This window comes from Grammomys surdaster, unplaced genomic scaffold (genome assembly GCF_004785775.1).
Source record: "Grammomys surdaster isolate TR1022 unplaced genomic scaffold, NIH_TR_1.0 210, whole genome shotgun sequence".
Lineage (NCBI taxonomy): Eukaryota > Metazoa > Chordata > Mammalia > Rodentia > Muridae > Grammomys > Grammomys surdaster.
The window spans coordinates 151630-172149 of NW_021604655.1; the positions used below are offsets into that span (position 1 = coordinate 151630).

The 20520-nt window shown below is 43.1% G+C and overlaps 1 protein-coding gene across 1 annotated transcript in view; it reads left to right on the forward strand.

Moving 5' to 3' along the window:
- Positions 1-7104: 7104 nt before the first annotated feature.
- Positions 7105-20520, forward strand: part of Sptlc2 (serine palmitoyltransferase long chain base subunit 2) — a 69748-nt gene continuing 56332 nt past the window's right edge. Inside the window, exons 1-2 of the mRNA XM_028771888.1 lie at positions 7105-7291; positions 18292-18486. Coding sequence (XP_028627721.1) covers positions 7166-7291; positions 18292-18486 — 321 coding nt within the window. The 5' untranslated portion in view covers positions 7105-7165. The remainder of the gene's footprint in view (positions 7292-18291; positions 18487-20520) is intronic.

The window sequence follows — 20520 nt, forward strand, 5'->3', positions numbered from 1 at the left end:
TTTTTTTTTTTTTTTGGTTTTTTGAGACAGGGTTTCTCTGTGTAGCCCTGGCTGTCCTAGAACTCACTCTGTAGACCAGGCTGGCCTCGAACTCAGAAATCTGCCTGCCTCTGCCTCCCAAGTGCTGGGATTAAAGGTGTGCCCCACCACTGCCCAGCTTAATGTTTTCTCCTTTTTTTTTTTTTTTTTTTGGTTTTTCGAGACAGGGTTTCTCTGTGTAGTCCTGGCTGTCCTGGAAACCAGGCTAGTTTCTCACTTTGTGACAAATATTCCCTGATTTCTTCTATTCAAAAGCTCTTTGAGACAATTCCATCAGCCTTAACTGATCCGAGAATAGAGTCATCTGACTCCCTCATCCTGCAAATGATTCCCCCCCCCATCCCCAAGAGAACATAAGTTTTAAACTGTCCAGTAAACCTGCTAGTGATCAGTATCTCTGTCAGTCCGAGGCCAGCCTAGTCTACAGAACCAGTTCTAGGACAGCCAAGGCTACATTGAGGAAACCCTGTCTCAAAAAGCCAAAACCAAATCAAAACTTGCCTGTAATCTTGTTAAATGCAGCTACACTCTGTAAGGGTAAAAATTAAAACAGCTTAGCAGAGACCACAAACAACTTGGCAAAGACCGCAGGACAGCTTGCTGAGCTTGCTGAGAATAGCCATAATAAAAATATCAAGCCCCTCTAGGGACGAGGTGACCAGAAATTTAGAAACAACCAAAGACATATCTTGACCAGTCTAAACATGCCCAAGTGAGTAATGGGCCACCTGGTGTTTATCCTAGAAGGTCTGAGGCTTCATGGTCAAAAATAGTGGGCCATCCAACCTGTCAAAATGATTGCTTACGCAAAGTGCTGATGTTTGAAATATCCAATCATATGTAACCGCGCCAGAATTTCCCACTTTTCCCTTCCCCCTTGTGCCTCCCCCTATAAAAGTTCTAAACTTCCTGGGGTCTTCATCGAAATTCTCTCCCCTGCGTGGGATGAGTTTCAATCCAAGGGCCCTTGTTAGTAAACTGCCTTTTGCCATTGCATCAAGTCAGTCTCTCGTGTCTCCTTGGGTGTGCGCTAATTGGGACTTGAGTTGGGGTCCTCTTCCTGGGTCCTTACAACTCATCTGGATGGATGCATGTCCTTGGCACCAATGATGCTCGTAGAGCATTTTTGTGGCACTTATAGTTCCAAGAATTAGCCAACCTGGTTCAGCACATCGAAGCCATGCCTGTTCACTCCGAGTCCAGTGCGAGCGCAGAAAGGAAAGTTGTTTTGCTTCGCTTTGTTTAATTTTGTGGTGTTGGGTTGGCACCCAGAGTCTCCACATAGTTGACAGGCGCTTTAACCCTGAGCTAGAAACCATAGCCTCTGGGAGATTCCAAGGCTGTTCCAATACAAGCATACTTAACAGGAGCCAGGCAGTCATAAGGTAAAAACCAACTGAGAGGGAGCCTGTGTTGGTTAGTTTTTGTCAACGAAAACTAGAATCACCAGGGAAGAGAACTTCAGTTGAGGCTCTCTTCAGACTGACCTGTTAGGCATGCCTTGTGGAACATATTCTTGATTAATGATGAACAAGAAAATCACAGTCTACTGTGGGAGTAGTCCTCCTGCCTAAGAACTCATGGTTTGTGTAAGAAAGCAAGCTGAGCTAGCCATGGAGAGCCAGCCAGTAAGCAGGGTTTTTACATGGGCTCTCTTTCTTGAGAGATGGACTGCTACCTAGAAATGTCAAGATGAAATAAACCCTTTTCCTCCCCAAGTTGGTTTTGGTCATTTTTTTTTTAAATCATAACAAGAGAAAGTGCCTAATACAGATGCCAAACAAAAGGTAGAAACATATTCCCAGTGATATTATAAGGGCACTTGGATCCAGTCTGGTTAGATACGCTAATAAATCTCCCTGTGCTTAATCCAATTTGAATTCCGTTGCAGAACTCGCTACTCCAAATCTCTGGAGCCAGAAGCAAAAGTCCACTTCCTGAAGCTCAACTCAGATGATTGCAACATCTATCTGGCTGAACACCCACAGGAAGCCTAGGGTGGCAGCCTGGGGTGTGGTGGTAGGATAGAAAGCTCTGAGGTTCTTCTAGAGCAAAGGAAACATGAAAGCAGAGACTTACCATTGAGACAAACTCTGGCCCATCCCCAGAGCTCATCTCTTACCTCAGAATTCCTATCGTCAATGCTTGATAAGACTCAGCTTAAAATCATTCTACTGCAGACTCAGTGGGTACCCTATAGGGAGTAATCAGGAACCATTATTCCTCCTACACCCTTATATTCCTGTGCAATCATCTCTTCACACAGCCCAGTCTTCCTCTCAAGGGTGCACTTGGGGAGGCCAGAAGAAAAAAGGACGACTCTTGTCCTACCTTGAGAGATGCAAATATAATACTGAGAGTGGGGTCAGAAATCCAGGGAGAAAGTCTCTTTCCCTGACTGTACTGTATTAGAGTAGGGATAATGGAAAGGGAAATGGCCAACCCATCCCTTGCAAATCAAGTCTGAAGACAGACATGGTGTTCTATCTCTGTAATCCCAGCACTTGGCCTATGAAGGCAAGAAGGCCGGGAGTTCAAGACCTATCATCTTTGGCAATTAAAGATCTTGGGTTATAGAGCAAATTCAAGACTTGATTGAGCTATACAACAATATTTTTATGAATAAATAAATAAGTTAAAGATGTGTCTCAGTTTACCAGTATGCAGGACAAATTGAGTTCTTTCTTCAGAATTCTCATAGAATCCCCAACATGGTTGCGAGCTCTTGTAATGCCAGCACTGGGGAGCTGGGGATATAGGTGACTTCTAAAGGGCCCTTTCTGTCCTGTTAGTCTTCTGCAGTCTCTGATGAGGCAAGATAGAAAGACAGGGAAAATTAAAGGCCATGAGAAGGGGGAAAACCCTTGCTCTGGAACCTAATTTGTTTTTCTTGTTGATGGACAGTCAAGATAGAATTGCCTGTAGAAATAATGCAGGTTTTCCTAAAGACATTTCAAATAAGGATATTAAAAACAACAAACAAGGGTTAGAGAGATGGTTCAGCGATGAAGAGCTCTTCCGGAGGACCAGGGTTCAATTCCCAGCAACCACACAGCAGCTCACAACTGTCTGTAAATCCAAGCTCCAACACCCTCATATAGGCATACATGCAGGAATAACACCAATGCACAGAAAAACAAAAACAGCAGATGTGAGATGGACAGTGGTGGTCCACACCTTTACTCTCAGCACTCAGGAGGCAGAGGCAGGCAGATCTCTGTGAGTTCAAGGCCACCCTGGGTCTACAGAATGAGTTCCAGGACAGCCAGGGAGACACAGAAAAATCCTGTCTCAAAAAAAAAAAAAACAAACAAAAAAAAAACAAAACCAACAATTGAGCTGTGTCCAGAATATATGTAACCTTGAATCTTACTGTACTAACACTCTTCTCATCCCTAAATTTAAACAGTATATTTCACAAGACCACATTACAATGTTATTTACAAAATAAAAATATTTTTTAAAAATTTGTTTGTTTGTTTGTTTGTTTGAGACAAGCCTGGGTTAAAATTCATTTTTATTTTGGTGTGTGTGCATGTGCGTGTGTGAGTGTGTATCCACAGGTTCCTGCGGCAGTAGGCTAAAAGAAGGTATTGAATCCCCTAGGTCTGGAATTAGTTTTCCCAGCTCAGGGAAGCACATGTATTCCATTTTACACAAACAAGAGCTGAGTCACAGAGAATCGAGACTGCTTTGCAAGGTCACAGATTTGTAAGTGCTGGAGCTGGGTCTTCAGTTCCTTGGTGTTTGACAACAGAGCTCTTGTTTGTAATCACTCCCTCTCACAGAATTCCAAAGCCATGCGACACAGGCTCTGTCTAATTTTATAGGGATGATGAACTTCAAGAAAAGCTTCACAGTTGAAGTGGCTTAAGCCATCTTGGAAGACAAGAAGAGCTGTGCTCTGGCACCTAGCAGGAGCCTGTCTGTATACATTCTGTAAAGTGAGAAGGAGATAGCTTGTGCCTCTGGAAGGGACCATTTCCCTGTTTTTGTGGATCCTGGGGTGTTTCCTACTGAGGTATCCTTTTTGTGTGATTTAGCAATGGCCTGTTGAGTAATCAGATCATTTGGGTATTATATCATGGGTGCGCACAACCGTCTACTGAAGGAAGAAGTACAGGAATTGCCCTCAAACGGGGAGTGAGGAAATCAGGGCTGTGTGTGCATGACTCCTGTGAGGCTAGTGGTGAGTAAGCAGCAGAACAAGACAAGAAGCTGCTGGTGTCCTGTCCTCAGGAGGAAGGGACAGGTTCTTCCCAGGATCCAGGCGAGGCCAACCTCTGCTCTGCTCTACATGTACTGCTGTAGGTCCACCCCCGCTCCCAGAGAACAGATTTCTGCCCTGAGCACCTCCACTGCCTATGGTAATCTGATTAGCTGCTGTCATCCAGTGTCTCATTTTGGAACTCCTATTACCTATCATTATTATTTCTTCTTCTTCTTCTTCTTCTTCTTCTTCTTCTTCTTCTTCTTCTTCTTCTTCTCCTTCTCCTTCTCCTTCTCCTTCTCCTTCTCCTTCTCCTCCTCCTCCTCCTCCTCCTCCTCCTCCTTCTCTTCCTCCTCCTCCTCTTCCTTCTCCTTCTCTTCCTCCTCTTCCTCCTCTTCTTTCTCCTTCTCTTCCTCCTCCTCCTCCTCCTCCTCCTTCTCCTCTTCCTCAAAAAGTTGCCCTTCTATTTTATTCAACTTCATGTATGTCTTTTCAGGGCATCATACTACCCATAAAGATGTTTGTGGTCTGCCAGGTAGGCTCAGGTACTCAAATCTTCATCCTCTAGGAGAGCAGCCAAAACACTGAGCCATCTCTTTAGCCCCACATCTGGATTCTTGGATGTAAGCTTCACGAGGCATACACTTCTTTGTGTGTGCATGTATTCACGATGTGCATGAAAGTCAGATGTCAGCATTCGGTGTCTTCCCCAATTGTTCTCAGTTCTCTACTTTCCTTTTTCTTTCTTTTGTTCTCTCTCTCTTTCTTTCTTTCTTTCTTTCTTTCTTTCTTTCTTTTTTTCTTTTCAAGAATGGGTTTCTCTGTGTAGCCTTGGCTGTTCTGGACTTGTTCTGTAGACCTGGTTGGCCTTGAACTCACAGAGATCTGCCTGCCTGCCTCTTCCTCCTGAGGGCTGGAATCAAAGGCATATACCACCACTACCTATCATCTCTATCTTATTTTTGAGACAGGGTCTTTAACTGACATTGGAACTCACCAATTCAGTGAGACCAGTTGATCAGAGAACTCTAAGAATCTTCTCATCCCTGTATCTCCAGCACTGGGATTTTAACTAGATGCTCAAAATCTAGACTTAACTCCTCTTGTTTTCCTGGCAGCCTTTCATTGATTGAGTTATCCCCACCCCATCATGTTTAAGACAGGGACTCCTACATCCCAGGCTGGCATGGAACAAGTTATATACCCAAAGATTATCTTGTACATCTACACTCCTGCCTCTACCTCAGGAGTGCTGAGATTATATCTCTGTGTTACTCTGCTTAGCTTAAAGGCATACAGAGTGTTATAAAAAAATCCAACTTTTCAAAAGGAGATTTTATTTTATGTCGGTGAGTGTTTTGTCTGCATGTATGTATGTATGTGCACCAAGTTTGTGCCTGGTGCACTGGGAAATCAGAATAAGGCTTTGGATTCTCTGACACTGGAGTCATAGATAGTTGTGAGCCACCATGTGGGTGCTAGAACCAAATCCAGGTCCTCTATGCAAGCAGGGAGTGCTCTTTACTGCTGAACCATCTCTCCAGGCCCCATATAGTTCTTTTTAATTCTCATGTTCACTTTGGGATCAAAAGGTTTGTGACTTGAAAGTTTTGTCCTCTCTCCACTTGCTGTGAAGAGTAGTCCTCTCCTAAATCGAGCAAAACCAATACCTTGCCAACGCATTTCTAAAGCTCCGGGTAGCAGGGGTTGTGTGATGTAGGGATTCATATAGATGCATTTAGCAATTAATAATAACCAGCACTTAGTGAATACTTACTAATTGCTAGGTCCTACACAAAATACATTACATGCATTAACTCATTAGATTCTCTTATGGCAACTGTTATTATCTCCCTGAGCAGAGGAAGGAACATAGAGGTCACTCAGCTAGTAGGTGAGGCAACCAGGATTCAAACCTAGACTGAGTCATACTCTTAATTATGACACTGATTTTTTTTTTATGGGTAACTAAAGGTCTTTGTAATGCTGTAATGTAGATCAATTTCTTTTCTTCGTTACTGGTTTGTATTAGGTATTTTGATAGGTGTTCAGCGCTTTACTAATGTAATTCTTGCAAAAGAGTCTATGAAGCAGGAAGAATTTTAACAGAACTTGGCTTCTAAAGTAGTTAATTCCTCAAGTTTCAGTTATCACAAGATCTGGAAACAGATCAGGTCTCCTGACTTTCAAGGAAAGTCTTCAAAGGAAATTGCCCTGGGAAAACCCCGGATAGAAACAAGTGATGAGCACGCGAGGCGTTCGCGTACCTCACAGTGAAGAACGGTGAGAGACTGTCAAAAAGGCTATTCTATTAACACCCACAGAGGAATTTGCTAATGAAATAAAGGAGCTGCCTGTCTTGGGCTTGGAGTCAATCCAAGAACCTCTCGGGAGGAAGGGCACAGAGGGCAACCACCACCTGTGCTGGAGAACGGGGAACAGGCTCTGGAGATCGGCTCAGCCCCAGTTTCTTTTTCCACACGCTAATTGGCTACTTCTTTCCGGGCTCCGCCTCCTTCCCAATTTGGACCATTAGGCAGGAAAGCTCCACCTATGACCGCTAGGGCTCCAATGAAATCCCTAGGTCTCGAGTTCCTCTGAAGAAGTCCCTTTGATGTCTACAAGCTGCTTTTCTCTAGCTCTTGATTGGCCAAAAGCAGCATGAGATCCGCCTCTCTCGCCTTTGGATTGGTCAATCTCCAATAGGCTCCGCCCCGTGTTCCCTCCCGCTGCCGGGCTTCTCGGCGAGCCCCGTCTTCTCGGATGGCCCCGCCCTCGCGTGACGGCCGGACCGGGAATTGGCAGCGCCGCTGCAGCCATTTCCGGTTTCGGAGAGGTGGGTGCGGTGCGGAGCGGGAGTTGGCGCCGCCGCCGCCGCCTCCAGAGCCTGTCCTGCTGCCGGGTGCTGCTGGGAGGATGCGGCCGGAGCCCGGAGGCTGCTGCTGCCGCCGCCCGATGCGGGCGAACGGCTGCGTGAAGAACGGGGAAGTGAGGAACGGGTACTTGAGGAGCAGCACCGCCACCGTCGCCGCTGCCGGCCAGGTAGGATGGAAACGAGAGGCCGAGCGGGGTCGGGGCGGTGGGCCGGGACCCCGCGAGCCGATGCCCGGGCCGGGCTGGGGAGGACGGGCATCCGCGCGGGCCGGTCAGTGGCCGGCTGACGACTGGGCGCGGCTCAGGTGTGCGGAGCGACCGGGACCCGGCACTGACTGGGCCTCCCCCGAACGGGAGGGAGACTCAAGGGCAGCGCGGGACTCAACAACCATGTGGGGCTTCCTCACCATGAGGGGCTCCCCAGTTCTGCCCGCTTCTCCAGTTATTGGAGCCTTCCCAGTTCTACCCGGCTCCACAGCGATGAGGGGGCTCCCCGCCATGCGAGACTCCCCAGGTTTACCTGGTCTCTTAGGTGTGCGGTGTCCCCCTAGTTCTTCCCGGCTGTCCAGTCCCCACGGGCTCCTCAGCCGCGCGGGACTCCTGAGGTCTGCTCAGCTCCTCAGCTGTGATGCGCTTCTCAGCATTTGCTGTTCTGAAGGGCCCTGGAGGCTTCCTCTCCAAGTCTCTAGTTCTTAACCATGTGGATCCCGCAAAAAGTGCAGGCCGCTCCCAGAGGGAAGCAGAGGAAATCTTTCCCTCGAAGTCCGGTGATACCTTCTTGGTTCCCACTCGGGTCCCCTCAAGTACATGCTTCCTGTAGAGTCTTGCAGCCCCAAAAGGAAGCTGACGCTCCGAGAAAGTTAGGCAGTGCAGTGGTGGAAGTATAGCCCGACAGCCTCTTCCTATCACATTCTGGACTTCCTTCACGAGGAAAAACTTGACAGGGAACCTCCGAAGGTGTCTTGTCTTGAAAGTTGTCCTGTTGTGCGATTGATGAGACCCCATCCCACCATTCAGGTTGCATTAGGTGGCCCCTTCTCTAAGCAATAGAGCTATCGTGGAGGGCATTGCTAATCCAGTGGTAAGTTGTCATGAGTCCTTGCATTAATTAACTGAAGTTGAATCATCAACCATATCCATGAACTTCTAAACTACCTTACAGAGTTCTGAATTCCCGACAGCATTTTTTTTTTTTTTTGAGACATGGTTTCTCTGAGTTAACAGCCCTGACTGTCCTGCTTTGTAGACCAGGCTGACTTCCAACTTAAAGAAATCCTCCTGCCTCTGCCTCTCAAGTGTGACTAAGACCCTCACACCTGGTTTTCCTGACAGTATTTTTATTGATTGGTCTTTCTGAGACAGAGCTTCTCTTCGTAGTGCTGGCTGTCATGGAACTCACTCTGTAGACCAGGCTGGCCTCGAACTCACAGACCTGCCTCTGCCTCTCAAGTGCTAAGATTCAAGGCATGTGTTACTACCACCTGGCTCCTGGGAGTATTTTTTAAACCAACTGAACAAACATCGAGAAGAATAGTTTTAAAAGTTGCTTGTTTCCCTTAGCAGAAGGGTGATTATTGTCGTTTTGACAGGACCTTATTTTGGCTTCAACATAGATACTAAGCAATAGCAACCTGTCCCATGCCTGAATCAGTGACTCTGATAGACTTCTTAATCTTGTGGTATGAAGGGCTTATCTTCAAGTCAGGTTGAGTTATTAAGACTCAGAAGAGTTGAGGGTTAGGATGGGAGTGCATAGAAAAGACTTGGCCTCCCTTGATGTGTAAGGTGTTAAGAGTCAAAAGATTGCTTTCAAAAAAGAATTGTGAGAGAGAAGATGTAATAAATCAGTCTTCAGTCTCGGCTTGATGACACTTGTTTGTAATTCCAGCCCTCAAGCAGGTGCATCTCTGAGCTCAGGCTGGCCTGGTCTGCATAGTGGATGGGTTCTAGGACAGCAGAAGGTGAAGAGGGACCCTGCCTCCAAAAAAGGGGCTGTAGGGAGGAGTCAGTTTGTTATGAGCCCTGAAAGAATGTGTGGTTTTCCCTAATGGTGTAAAATGGCTAATGTGATAACATTGTGGAGATATAGAATGTATCAGGGAAGTTGAATAGCTGGAGCTAAAAGAGAACAGGTGAATGGGTGAGTTAGGACTTTAATGAGGAAAAAGGAAATCCAGACAAAGCTGGTCATGTGTTAGAGGTGCTTTCTAGCATAACCCACTAGGGGTTATGTTCTAACTAAATAGTCAAGTTCTGACCTCATGGAATTCCAACAATTTATCATTTGTAGGCATGGTATTTCTTCAGAGGTTGGCAACTATTAAGATGAAATACCAAGTTATTAAAATGAAATATAAAAATCTGTGACTTGGAAAGCTGAGGCTGGAAGGAGAGTTCAAAGGCAGACTGAGCTATACAGGTGAGCCCTCACCTGTGCCTCTCACTGCTGGCTCTGTTAACCCATTGTGTTGAATATTTTCACTCAAGACACAGTGGCATTTGGAAGAATGTTCTAAGGGCTGCAACAACTTTTTGATAAAACCATTTTTCACAAATTATTTTAAAGCAGGTACCACATTTATGAGGAATAAGATCTCTAAGTTTATGAAAAAAAATAGATTATCTTAAAATAATTCATGAGGTTGGTTGTGTTAAATGTATGTGCTCCAGTTCCTACCTGTCTTTTCTTGCATCCTGAAGGGGGACTGTTGCCAATTTTTTTTTTTTTTCTGAAAACACACTATAAGATACAAACTAGATATACAAGGGTTGTGCTTTCACTGAAGTACTATTACATGGATGAAATGTAAAATTATTTCCTCACATTGTGTCTTATCATTGCTTTTTAATGCACAGGAGAGAAATTATAAACTTGTAGGCTTTCTTCTCTAAGGAGAATCAGCTACTTCTGTACCTGTATACACTCACCAGAGTATGTTTGAAGAGATTAATGCCTGAGTTAAAAGCAACTCCCGGATGGGGCTGTTTGATGAGTAGATAATGTGGTAAGGAGGTATTACAAAACAGAGGTTACTGCTGTTCAGCGAGGAAAGGTAGCCAGAGTTTGCACTAGAGGAGCAGCTGAGTAATACAGCCATGAGAGAAGTGTCAGCCTATATTTGGAAGGTGAAGGGTACTTTTGGCCACAGAGTTGGAAAGAATCTTCAAGATTTACAAGATGTCTTTGTAAATCAGTCAGTCCTTTTAGCTCTATGCAAGACTTTCTTAAAAACAGTCTCTGTGTTCCTGTTTATGGGAGGGATGGATGGATGGATGGATGGATTGCTAGAAGGATGGATTACTTCTGTGTCTCCTTTAGTTCAATCTGGCCTTGAACTCTTTATCTTGCTGTCTTCACCTCCAGGAGCTGGGAATTCCTATCGATTGACAGGATTCCTTTCTAAAACAGACTTCAGAGGGTTTGCATCACATATTCACAAGATCGCTGTTCAGTGATCTTAGTCACCAGGGGTTTGTTTCTGTGAATTTAACAGTTGATTAATAAGCATAGGACATATTTGGTTGTATCTGCAATTAGCACTTTTAAAAAGACATTTTCTTTATGGAGGTTTTGTTTTCATTTGGAGTTAGATTTTACTTTTTAAAAACTTATTAGTAAGTATGAAAGGAGAAGGAGCTTGTCACTGCAGTTTTGAAGTTTCGAACATGACTTAATTCCTTTTGGGGGTAGTTTTTGGTTGTTTTGGGGGGGTTTGGTTTGTTTGCTTGTTTTTTGTTATTTTTCGAGACTGAGTTTTTCTGTGAAGCAAGCCTTGGCTATCCTAGACTCTGTAGACCAGGCTGGTCTCAAACTCAGATTCACCTGTCTCTGCTTCCCAGGTGCTGAGATTAAAGGCTTGTGACACTACCACCTGTTTGGACGTACTTTTGATGAGAAATGTATAGGTATAAAAGACTTCTAGCCGGGCAGTGGTGGTGCACACCTTTAATCCCAGTACTTGGGAGGCAGAGGCAGGTGGATTTCTGAGTTCGAGGCCAGCCTGGTCTACAGAGTGAGTTCCTGGACACCCTGGCCTATGCAGAGAAACCATGTCTCAAAAAAAAAAAAAAAGCTTTTAATTGCCAGAATCAGTAGAATTCAATCACAGGAGGCACTAGGGCATAAATTATGTTAAACAGACATCAAGCATAGTAGAAACAAATATAATGTCTGAAAGAGGCCTAGATAACTAAGGAAGGGTGGTTTACTTCTAGCTTTTGTTTCACCGAAGAGAACTGACTGGGAATCTAGTGGGATAGTATGATGGGGCGGGGAGTTGGCTAGATAGTAAGAATTGGAATAGTAGTCATAATAGGAATTGTATATATTGAGTTTGGCAGAATGAGACACCTTAGGCTTCAGGTCTTGCAGAAAAATGTAACTACCGATAACTTGTGAGTTTTTTTTTCTTCTTTCAAATTCGTCTTGTCCCAAGGGAGAGAACATCTGGTTTTTATTAGCTGAATCTGGGAGATTCCAGTCATTTGTGGGACTCAAGAAGTCTCTTTAATACGAATTCTTAGGAAATTTTAAACTGTTTGGTTCCTAAGATAGTGTTTAAAATGGGTGTTCACGGAGGGCAGACTTGCCAGTTTCTTAGGTGGACTCAGGTACACTAGAAGTTTGTCTTCTAAGCAAGAGAGCCAATTGCTAGATTCAGTTATTGAAAGAAAGAAGCAGTGTTTATTGGTAGAATGAGCAATTGATAGGCAGTTTGCATGCAAAGTGGGTGTACCTTTCTTGATTTAATGGTTTGTGGCCACAAGTCACTTGCCTTCTGGGTAGTTTCTTTTTCTTTTTTTTCTTTTTCCTTTCTTTCTTTCCTTCCTTCCTTCCTTCCTTCTTTCCTTCTTTCTTTCTTTCTTTCTTTCTTTCTTTCTTTTTCTTTTTTCTTTTTTTTTTGAGACAGGGTTTCTCTGTATATCCCTGGCTGTCCTGGAACTCACTCTGTAGTAATACAATTGTAGTATAATACAATTTGTAATTTGTGAATAATTAAGACAACCTTTTGCTCTTGACCCACTTAATCTCAGACATTTTATTTTACGTTCCATATTTTTAAGGCCTTTAATGATAGCAATTTTTTTTTTTTTAAGTTGTTACTCTTGGTTATAGAAATAGTGGATATTCACGGAAAGATCTTAACACATCAGAACAATTGTTTTGTGTTCAGGTTTTTAAAAATCAGTTGATAGAAAAACATTAAAATTGTATCTGTAGCGAGGCAGTGGTGGTGCACGCCTTTAATCCCAGCACTTGGGAGGCAGAGGCAGGTGGATTTCTGAGTTCGAGGCTAGCCTGGTCTACAGAATGAGTTCCAGGACAGCCAGGGCTATACAGAGAAACCTTGTCTCGAAAAAACAACAACAAAAAAATTGTATCTGTAATATTTTGATAAATGTATACACGTGTATGTCATGTAATGTTTAAATCATGGTAAACATGCCTATCTCTTGAATCATTTATCATTTCTTTAAGGTGAATATTTCAAACAGACTCAAAGTTGCTATATTGTCAAGAATGACCTTGAACTTCTGATCCTCCTGTTCCCTCCCAAATGCTGGAATCACTAGTGTGTGGTGCCATGACATTGGAAATCTAACCCTAAGCTTTATGGATTTTAAGCAAGTACCCTACCAAATGAATCATGTCCCTAGCCTAAATGTGATGATCTTGAGTCAGTTTAAATAAGCCTTTTGTTTCCTAATTTAGAAACCCTAAACCAAACATTTGGGATTTTACTGTTTTTATTATATGCTTACATGTAATAGTAATTCAGGAGATGTTATTTGAAGGGATAGGTTGTGTAGTCTTCGAAACTATGGCATTGGTAAAGTATATAACAGATGTCCTTAAGCTGGAAGAGGGGATACCAAGGTCATAAAACTTAAGAATCATAGTGCTCCTTGGAAAAGATACACATATAGTTGCAGACTAGGCATGCAAAGCACAATTGGAAAGAAATGGTTTGGAGCAACAACAAGAAGAAGAAAATTCTAGGTAAATGGCAACTATTTCATTAAGGAGGGTAAGCAATGTTTTCAGACCGTGGGAAAGTATGAATAATAATAGTAATAGAGAGGACTGGGGTGTGGTTCAGTGTTAGAGTACTTGCCTAGCACACCCAAAGCCCAGGGTTCTATCACTAGAACTGCATAGAACCTCAGTATAGTGTGGTACAGCACAGGAGTGGGCACAGGAGGATGGAGAAGCTCAAGTTCCATAAGCAGTTTGAGCCTAGACTACATAAGACCCCATCCTTAAAACAAACAAACAAAAGACATCTTTTACAAAGCACCTACTGTGTGCTGGAGGACTGGGAGGAGAAATGTGAAATGCTGTCTTCAGGCTATGACACAGCCATTGCAAACATGATCTTACAGCAGCTGCAGCTGGCTGCACTGGGCCTATACCGGCCAGTCGTGGATGGATGAGGAAGCGTTCAGAAGGTCTGTATCTCCCTACTGAACTATTGGCTATTGAAGGATTCTGGGGAAGGGGCAGTTGTTGCCTTTAGTTGTGTACAAAACACAAAGGCTAAACCTGTGACCACACAGACTATCCTGGTTAAACTCATAGCATTACAAAACAGCAAATGATTTTTTTTGGGGGGGGGGTTTCGAGACAGGGTTTCTCTGTGTAGCCCTGGCTGTCCTGGAACTCACTCTGTAGACCAGGCTGGCTTCGAACTCAGAAATCTGCCTGCCTCTGCCTCCCGAGTGCTGGGATTAAAGGTGTACAGCAAATGACTTAAATGTGAGGAAAGGACCTGTAAGGGTGCAAAACAGGTGAAAGTAAGAGAAGGTGGAAGACAAGAGGAAATAGAATGAATGTACTGTACACATGTATAATGTTGTCAAATAAACTTAGTTGATTAAAAAGGTTTAAAAAAATGAGAGAAGAGCCTTTCTTAGTAAATAGTATCCTCATTTTGCAAATAAGAATGCATAAGTTCATACCTTTAAGTTACTGAGTTAGAAGAGTCTTGGTGGTATTCAGTTTGTGTGACTTTACCAGACCATTGAATTCAGAATTAATTAGTAGGAGCTAGAGAGATGGCTCAGCTATTAAGAGTACTGGCCGCTCTTCCAGAGAGCTTTGGGTTTGATTCCCAGTACCCATATGATAGTTCAGAATTCATTAGCAGTTTTTGGAACATTAAATTAGATACTTGAGAATTGGCTAAAGAGGGATGAGTGGTAGTTGAAGCAATGGAGTTGGTAAAGTATGTAAAAGAGGGAATTCAGGTAGAAGAGAGGTACCAAAGACAGAATACTAGATAGCCATAATGCTTCTCAGATAACACATACACAACACAGACAGAACTCATACACAGAGTGTACAAGCACACAATCGGGAGGAAGTGGTATGAGAAAAGCCCATGAAAATGAAGGCTGGCCTTTTCTTGGAATTTTACTGAAGTGCACGAGCCTCTCCTACAGCATACCACACATACTAGAGAGAATAGTGTAAGCCTTTGTGTAAGTCACACAAGCTATGCCAAAGCTGGCCATGGGTTTATCAGCAGGAAACATTTGCAAAGTAGTAGCCATATCTCCTTTTATCAGATAAAGTCTCTAATGTTTAGCAGTGTCTATCCCTTGTGAAATGGACTGAAACTAGCTTCCAGGACTTACTGGAAAACATCATTTGACATGATTTTATTATCCTACTGTAAACAGAGGCCGGCCTGCAGCTTTATATAGACTGAAAGGCATCCATTAAGAGGCACACTGGGCAAGTATGTCTGCAAGAGTTAATGCCCGTGTTAGTTGCTTTTCTCACAGCTGTGACAGAATACCTGACAGAAGCAGTTTCAGGGGTAGAGTCCATCATGCTGGTGAAGGCACCACGGAGCAGTTGCATGCAGGCAGGAATATGTGGCAAGAGCGTGCTGACCTTGTGGCTGTGGACAGGGAAACAGAACTCTAGGTTAGGATCAGGTTCTGTGATAACCTTCAAGGCCTACTCCCGGTGACCGATTGCTGCCAACTAGGGTTCTGGTCCCAAAGGCTCCACCACAGCACCGCCATCTTGGGACCAAGTGTTCAACAATATGATTTTGTGAGGATATTTGAATCTTAGACTTCTCTAACTCACTACCCATGCTTCCACTGTAGCAGTTTCTGACTCAGTCAAGCAACATCGTGACAGACAGGCTCTAGTAGGAGGCTGAGCAAATGCAGCTCTGCCACATATCCTGCTCGTTATCTCAGCATGTCCCGATCTTGTCACACCAACCTCTTTGCTTAGATAGTTGAGTGTGGCAGCCTGTGTCCAGTTTTCTTTACTGAGAACACTTTTTGCTGTGTAGGGTGGACTCCAATGGCCACATCTGTGATTTGAGCTTATTTCCTTGGTCATGTTAGCATAATGTTACCAAAAGGAACCCAACAACTCTTTTTCACAGAGATTGGTGTTTCTTTGTGTAGCCTTGGCTGTCTTAGAACTAGCTTTGTAGAGCAAGCTAACCCTGAATTCACAGAGATCCTTCTACCTGTGCCTCGAGTGCTGGGATTACGCTGAGCCATATCTCCAGGCCTGGCTATATAGTGAGTTTAAGGCCAACCTGGGTTATATAGCAAAACTCTTTTTGTTTTGTTTTGTTTTGTTTTTCGAGACAGGGTTTCTCTGTGTAGTTCTGGCTGTCCTAGAACTCACTCTGTAGACCAGGCTGGCCTCGAACTCAGAAATCTGCCTGTCTCTGCCTCCCAAGTGCTGAGGTTAAAGGGGTGTGCCACCACCGCCCGGCAGCGGTGACACATGACATTTGTAATTCTGACATGTTGGCACATCTATATTCTTATCTGTTTTCTGCTTCTATCACTGGAGTATAAAATGCTGCTGTTTCTCTAGTGCTCAGATTAGGCTCACTTGCTTATATGAAGGGTTCAGTTTTACTAGGTAACTTTGCCATATAAATGCCATGCTTTTATAGAAGACAATTGGGCTGGAGGGATGGCTTAGCAGTTAAGAGCACTGTCTGCTCTTCTAGAGATCCTGAGACCAATTCCCAGCAACCACATGGTGGCTCACAGCCATCTTTAATGAAGTCTGAGGCTCTCTGCTGGCATGCAGGTATACATGCAGATAGAGCACTCATATATATTAAATAAATATAAGTAAATCTAAAAAAAAATAAAGAAGACAATCAGGGAATACACAGATATTCATGCAGGCAAAACACTCACACATGAAATTTAAAGGCAAAAAGAAAAAGAAAAGGTACCCTTAACCAAAGCTATAATGGCAACATGCAAGCAAAAGATAAACCATGCGCACACACATATATGCATATACATGTATATATGTATATATACATGTGTGTGCATACATCTATGCATGCATGTATGTATGTAAAACTGCCTAGAAAGAGACATAAGAAATCAGGGTTGTGAGACTGGTAAGATAGTTAATTCATTGGTTAAGTACATTGACTGCTCCAGAGGTCGTGAGTTTATTAAATTTTGTAGTTCATGAAAGGTCAGTCCCAGGGAAGCTGACATCCTCTTTTGACCTCTGAGAGCATTAGGCACACAGATGGTATGAAGACATATTCAGTCAAAACACTTATATACACTGAATAAAATTTTGAAGAGAGAGAGAGTAGGTAGTGCGAGAGAATGGACAATTCTATAGCATCTTCTAAACCATTTTAGTTCTTGTTTGGTTAGGTTTTTGTTGTTATTGTTTGTACAGAGCTTTACTAGCCCAGGCAAGAGTCACACACACTATGTACCTAAAAAGGCTTTGAAATCTCTAACCTTCCTGCCTCCCTCTTTTAAACCATGGCATACAGGTTGTCTACCACCTCACTCAGCCAGCTCAGCCAGTCTGATTCTTTTTTTTTTTTTTCGAGACAGAGTTTCTCTGTGTAGCCCTGGCTGTCCTGGAACTCACTCTGTAGACCAGGCTGGCCTCAAACTCAGAAATCCCAAGTGCCTCCCAAGTGCTGGGATTAAAGGGGTGCACCACCACCGCCCGGCCAATGTTTTATTTTTTTAAAGATTATCTTACAAAGTACTGGGTTTCTATAAGGCTTTTTTACAGTTCTTACTTGGGTTGATATGACTCTACCCCTTTCTCTCTTCCTCTTCCCATCCCTCCTTGAAGGATCCTTTCTCACCTAGCTATATTACATGTATTATTTATGAGTGTGTGTGTGCATGTGTGGGCACCTGTGTGCTATGTATAGCAGCTCACGTGTGGAAGTCAGAGAACAATTTGTGGGAGACAAAAGGCGGTTTATGAGGGAGACCATCATGTGGGTCCTAGGGATTGTCAAGTTGTCAGCCTTGGCAGCAAAAGCTTCTAGCTGCTGAGTTCTCTCGACAGCCCTTCTTTTACTGTTATAAGTGTATTATCACTGAGGAAAGGCAGTAAAACCTGCTGCAGCCTAGATCTGGTAAGTCATTTGAGTGTTTTTTGAGTGATTTATAGCTGAATAGTTTTAGGAATGTTTAGGTAGAAAAACATTAACACACATTTTTGGGTTTTGTTTGTTTGTTTGTTTGTTTGTTGTTGTTGGTTTTTTTTTTTCAAGACGGGGCTTCTCTGTAGTCCTGACTGTCCTGGAACTCACTCTGTAGACCAGGCTGGCCTCGAACTCAGAAATCTGCCTACCTCTGCCTCCCAAGTGCTGGGATTAAAGGCATGCGCCACCACCGCCTGGCACATATTTGTGTTATAAAACTGAATTCACTTTTGGACATATGAGCACTTTGTTGGTAAGCTAATACAGTATTTCTTAGACTAGGCTTTTTTAAATATTTTTTTTACTTTATTAGGATAAAGGAAAGCATGTTCCCTGAAATAATAGTGTATTTAGAATCTGTTTCAGGAAATTATGATAGAAATCATTGTTAGATGTTGTTGACTCTTTCATTTCCTCCTTTCCCTTTTACTGTACATAAATGATTTTTGTTTTGTTTTGTTTTTTTGAGACAGGGTTTCTCTGTATAGCCCTGGCTGTCCTGGAATTCACTCTGTAGACCAGGCTGGCCTCGAACTCAGAAATCCGCCTGCCTCCCAAGTGCTGGGATTAAAGGCGTGCACCACCACTGCCCGGCTCATAAATGATTTTTAAATCATTACTCTTGAAAATAAGAATGACCTTAGCGTTTCATTGGTCTGTGATTGCAATAAACATTTTAAATTGCTCTCTTAGATTCATCATGTTACAGAAAATGGAGGATTGTACAAAAGACCGTTTAATGAAGCTTTTGAAGAAACACCCATGCTGGTTGCTGTGCTCACATATGTGGGCTATGGTGTACTCACCCTCTTTGGATATCTTCGAGATTTCTTGAGGCATTGGAGAATTGAAAAGTGCCACCATGCAACAGAAAGAGAAGAACAAAAGGTAACTGTCAGAATCTTTGATTCTGCAAATAGATTGTGTTCATGGAAATGTTGTCATTATCACACAGTTCCTCCTACCCACCCAGTAGAAATTGGGGCACATGGAGTTAAATTTTGAGGCAGGAGGATTCCTGTGTCTTTCAGGCCAACCTGTGCTACAGAGTAAGATTCTGTCTCTAAACAGAGCAGAGACCAAGTAACAACTGTGACAAAAACTCTATAAAATATTCCACAAGGAAAGCTGAAAGTTGAAGGCCTAGAATGAGCAAAGCAGTTGGTGCTAGAGAGATGGCTCAGTGGCTGAGAAAGCACTGTCCTTCCAGGGAACATGAGTTCTGTTCCCAGCATCTACATGGAAGCTCACAACTATATGTTCCAAATATCTAAAACACTAACAGAGCAAAGCATTCAACTTTTTTTTTTTTTTGAGACAAGGATTTTTTTCTGTGTGGCCCTGGCTGTCCTGGAACTCTGAGGACCAGGCTGGCATTGAACTCAGAGATTTATCTGCCTCCTCCCCAGTACTAGGATCAGAGGTGTCCACTACCACCACCTGCAACATTTTTAACTTAACCTACATTACACTACAAGAACTTAATGAAGCTGACAACAGTAACATTATTTTATTGATAAGAAAGCTAATAATCACCAGCCGTGTGTCTAAAGTTCCCCAGTATTGTAGCTTATATGGTGCAGAATAAATATAAAATCTGTTCATTCTCTCTTCTGGATCCCTGCACTGTGTTTATTGTTATCTGCAGATCCTGAATTCTCTTAGACACGTTGGCTAGAGTTACCTAGTTCACAGACCAGTGCCTCTCCCCAAACATGTCCCCAAGTTGAATGTGGTGAGGCCAGCCTGTTTACAACAGCAAAGCCTCTTGTTTTAGTAATGGTAGATAGAGAGGTAGTGGTTGTCTCCAAAGAGGAAGACCAGATTCACTTTAGGTCACTCTTCTCATAATACACTTGTATTCCTTTACAGCTTTATACAGTGCACATGTGTTAACTATTCATAATAAACACCCAGGCTTGAAAAAATTTTTAAAAATTATTCTTTGAGAGTTTCATTCAGTGTGTTATGGTCACATCCACCTACCCATCCCTGTTTCTTCCCTTCCATTCATTCTCCTTGGGCTCCTGCCAGCTTCATGTCCTTTTTCTTTTCTTCTTCCTCCTCTTCCTCTTCCTCTTCTTCCTCTTCTCTTTCCTTCTCCTCTTCCTCCTTCTTCTTTTAAATGTTCCATTACATCCAGTTAGTTAGTTCTGCCTGTATAAGCTGTGTAGGACATCCATTGGAGCATGGTAACCTACTAGTTGCTGACCGAGCTATTTCCATTGCCCCACCTCCCAGTTAGTTATTATTTACATTAGTCTCATCCTTGTGAGACATAGAGAGTCAGATATATGGGTAGTAGTATCATCTGAGAGGAGACAGTAAAGAGAGAGTACACTGAGAAAAGGCAGGAAAGTTAGACATGGCGGCTCATGTCTATAATGCCAGATCTTGGTAGGTTGAGACAGGAGGATTGCTGTGAGTTCAAAGACATTCTTGGCTACATTGTGAGTTTCAGAATAAACTGGACTATTGAATGACACTGTCTCAGAAACAAACAGAATAAATAAGGGAAAGGGTAGGCCTGTTGGCTGGTGTGTTGAAACTAAGGTATTTAGGAGGTTGAGGCAGAAGGATTGCATGAGATCAGGAGTTCAACCTGGATAATATAACAAGACTTTGTGGAAGAATAAAGGGCCTTGTCAGGTATTAGGAAAACAACCAGTCATTCATATATATGTATACACACACACACACACACACACATATATATACATATATATATATACACACATACACATATATATGTATATATGGGTTGAAAGAAAATACATATCCCTTAGGCTTCAGATATGTCTCAGCTGTTCTTCCAGAGGACCCTACCCACAATGGCAGTTCAAATCTCTTTGCATCTATAACTTCAGGCCCAGGGATTCAAACCCAGTGAGGCTATCTGTTTTGTTTGTATGTTTATTTTTT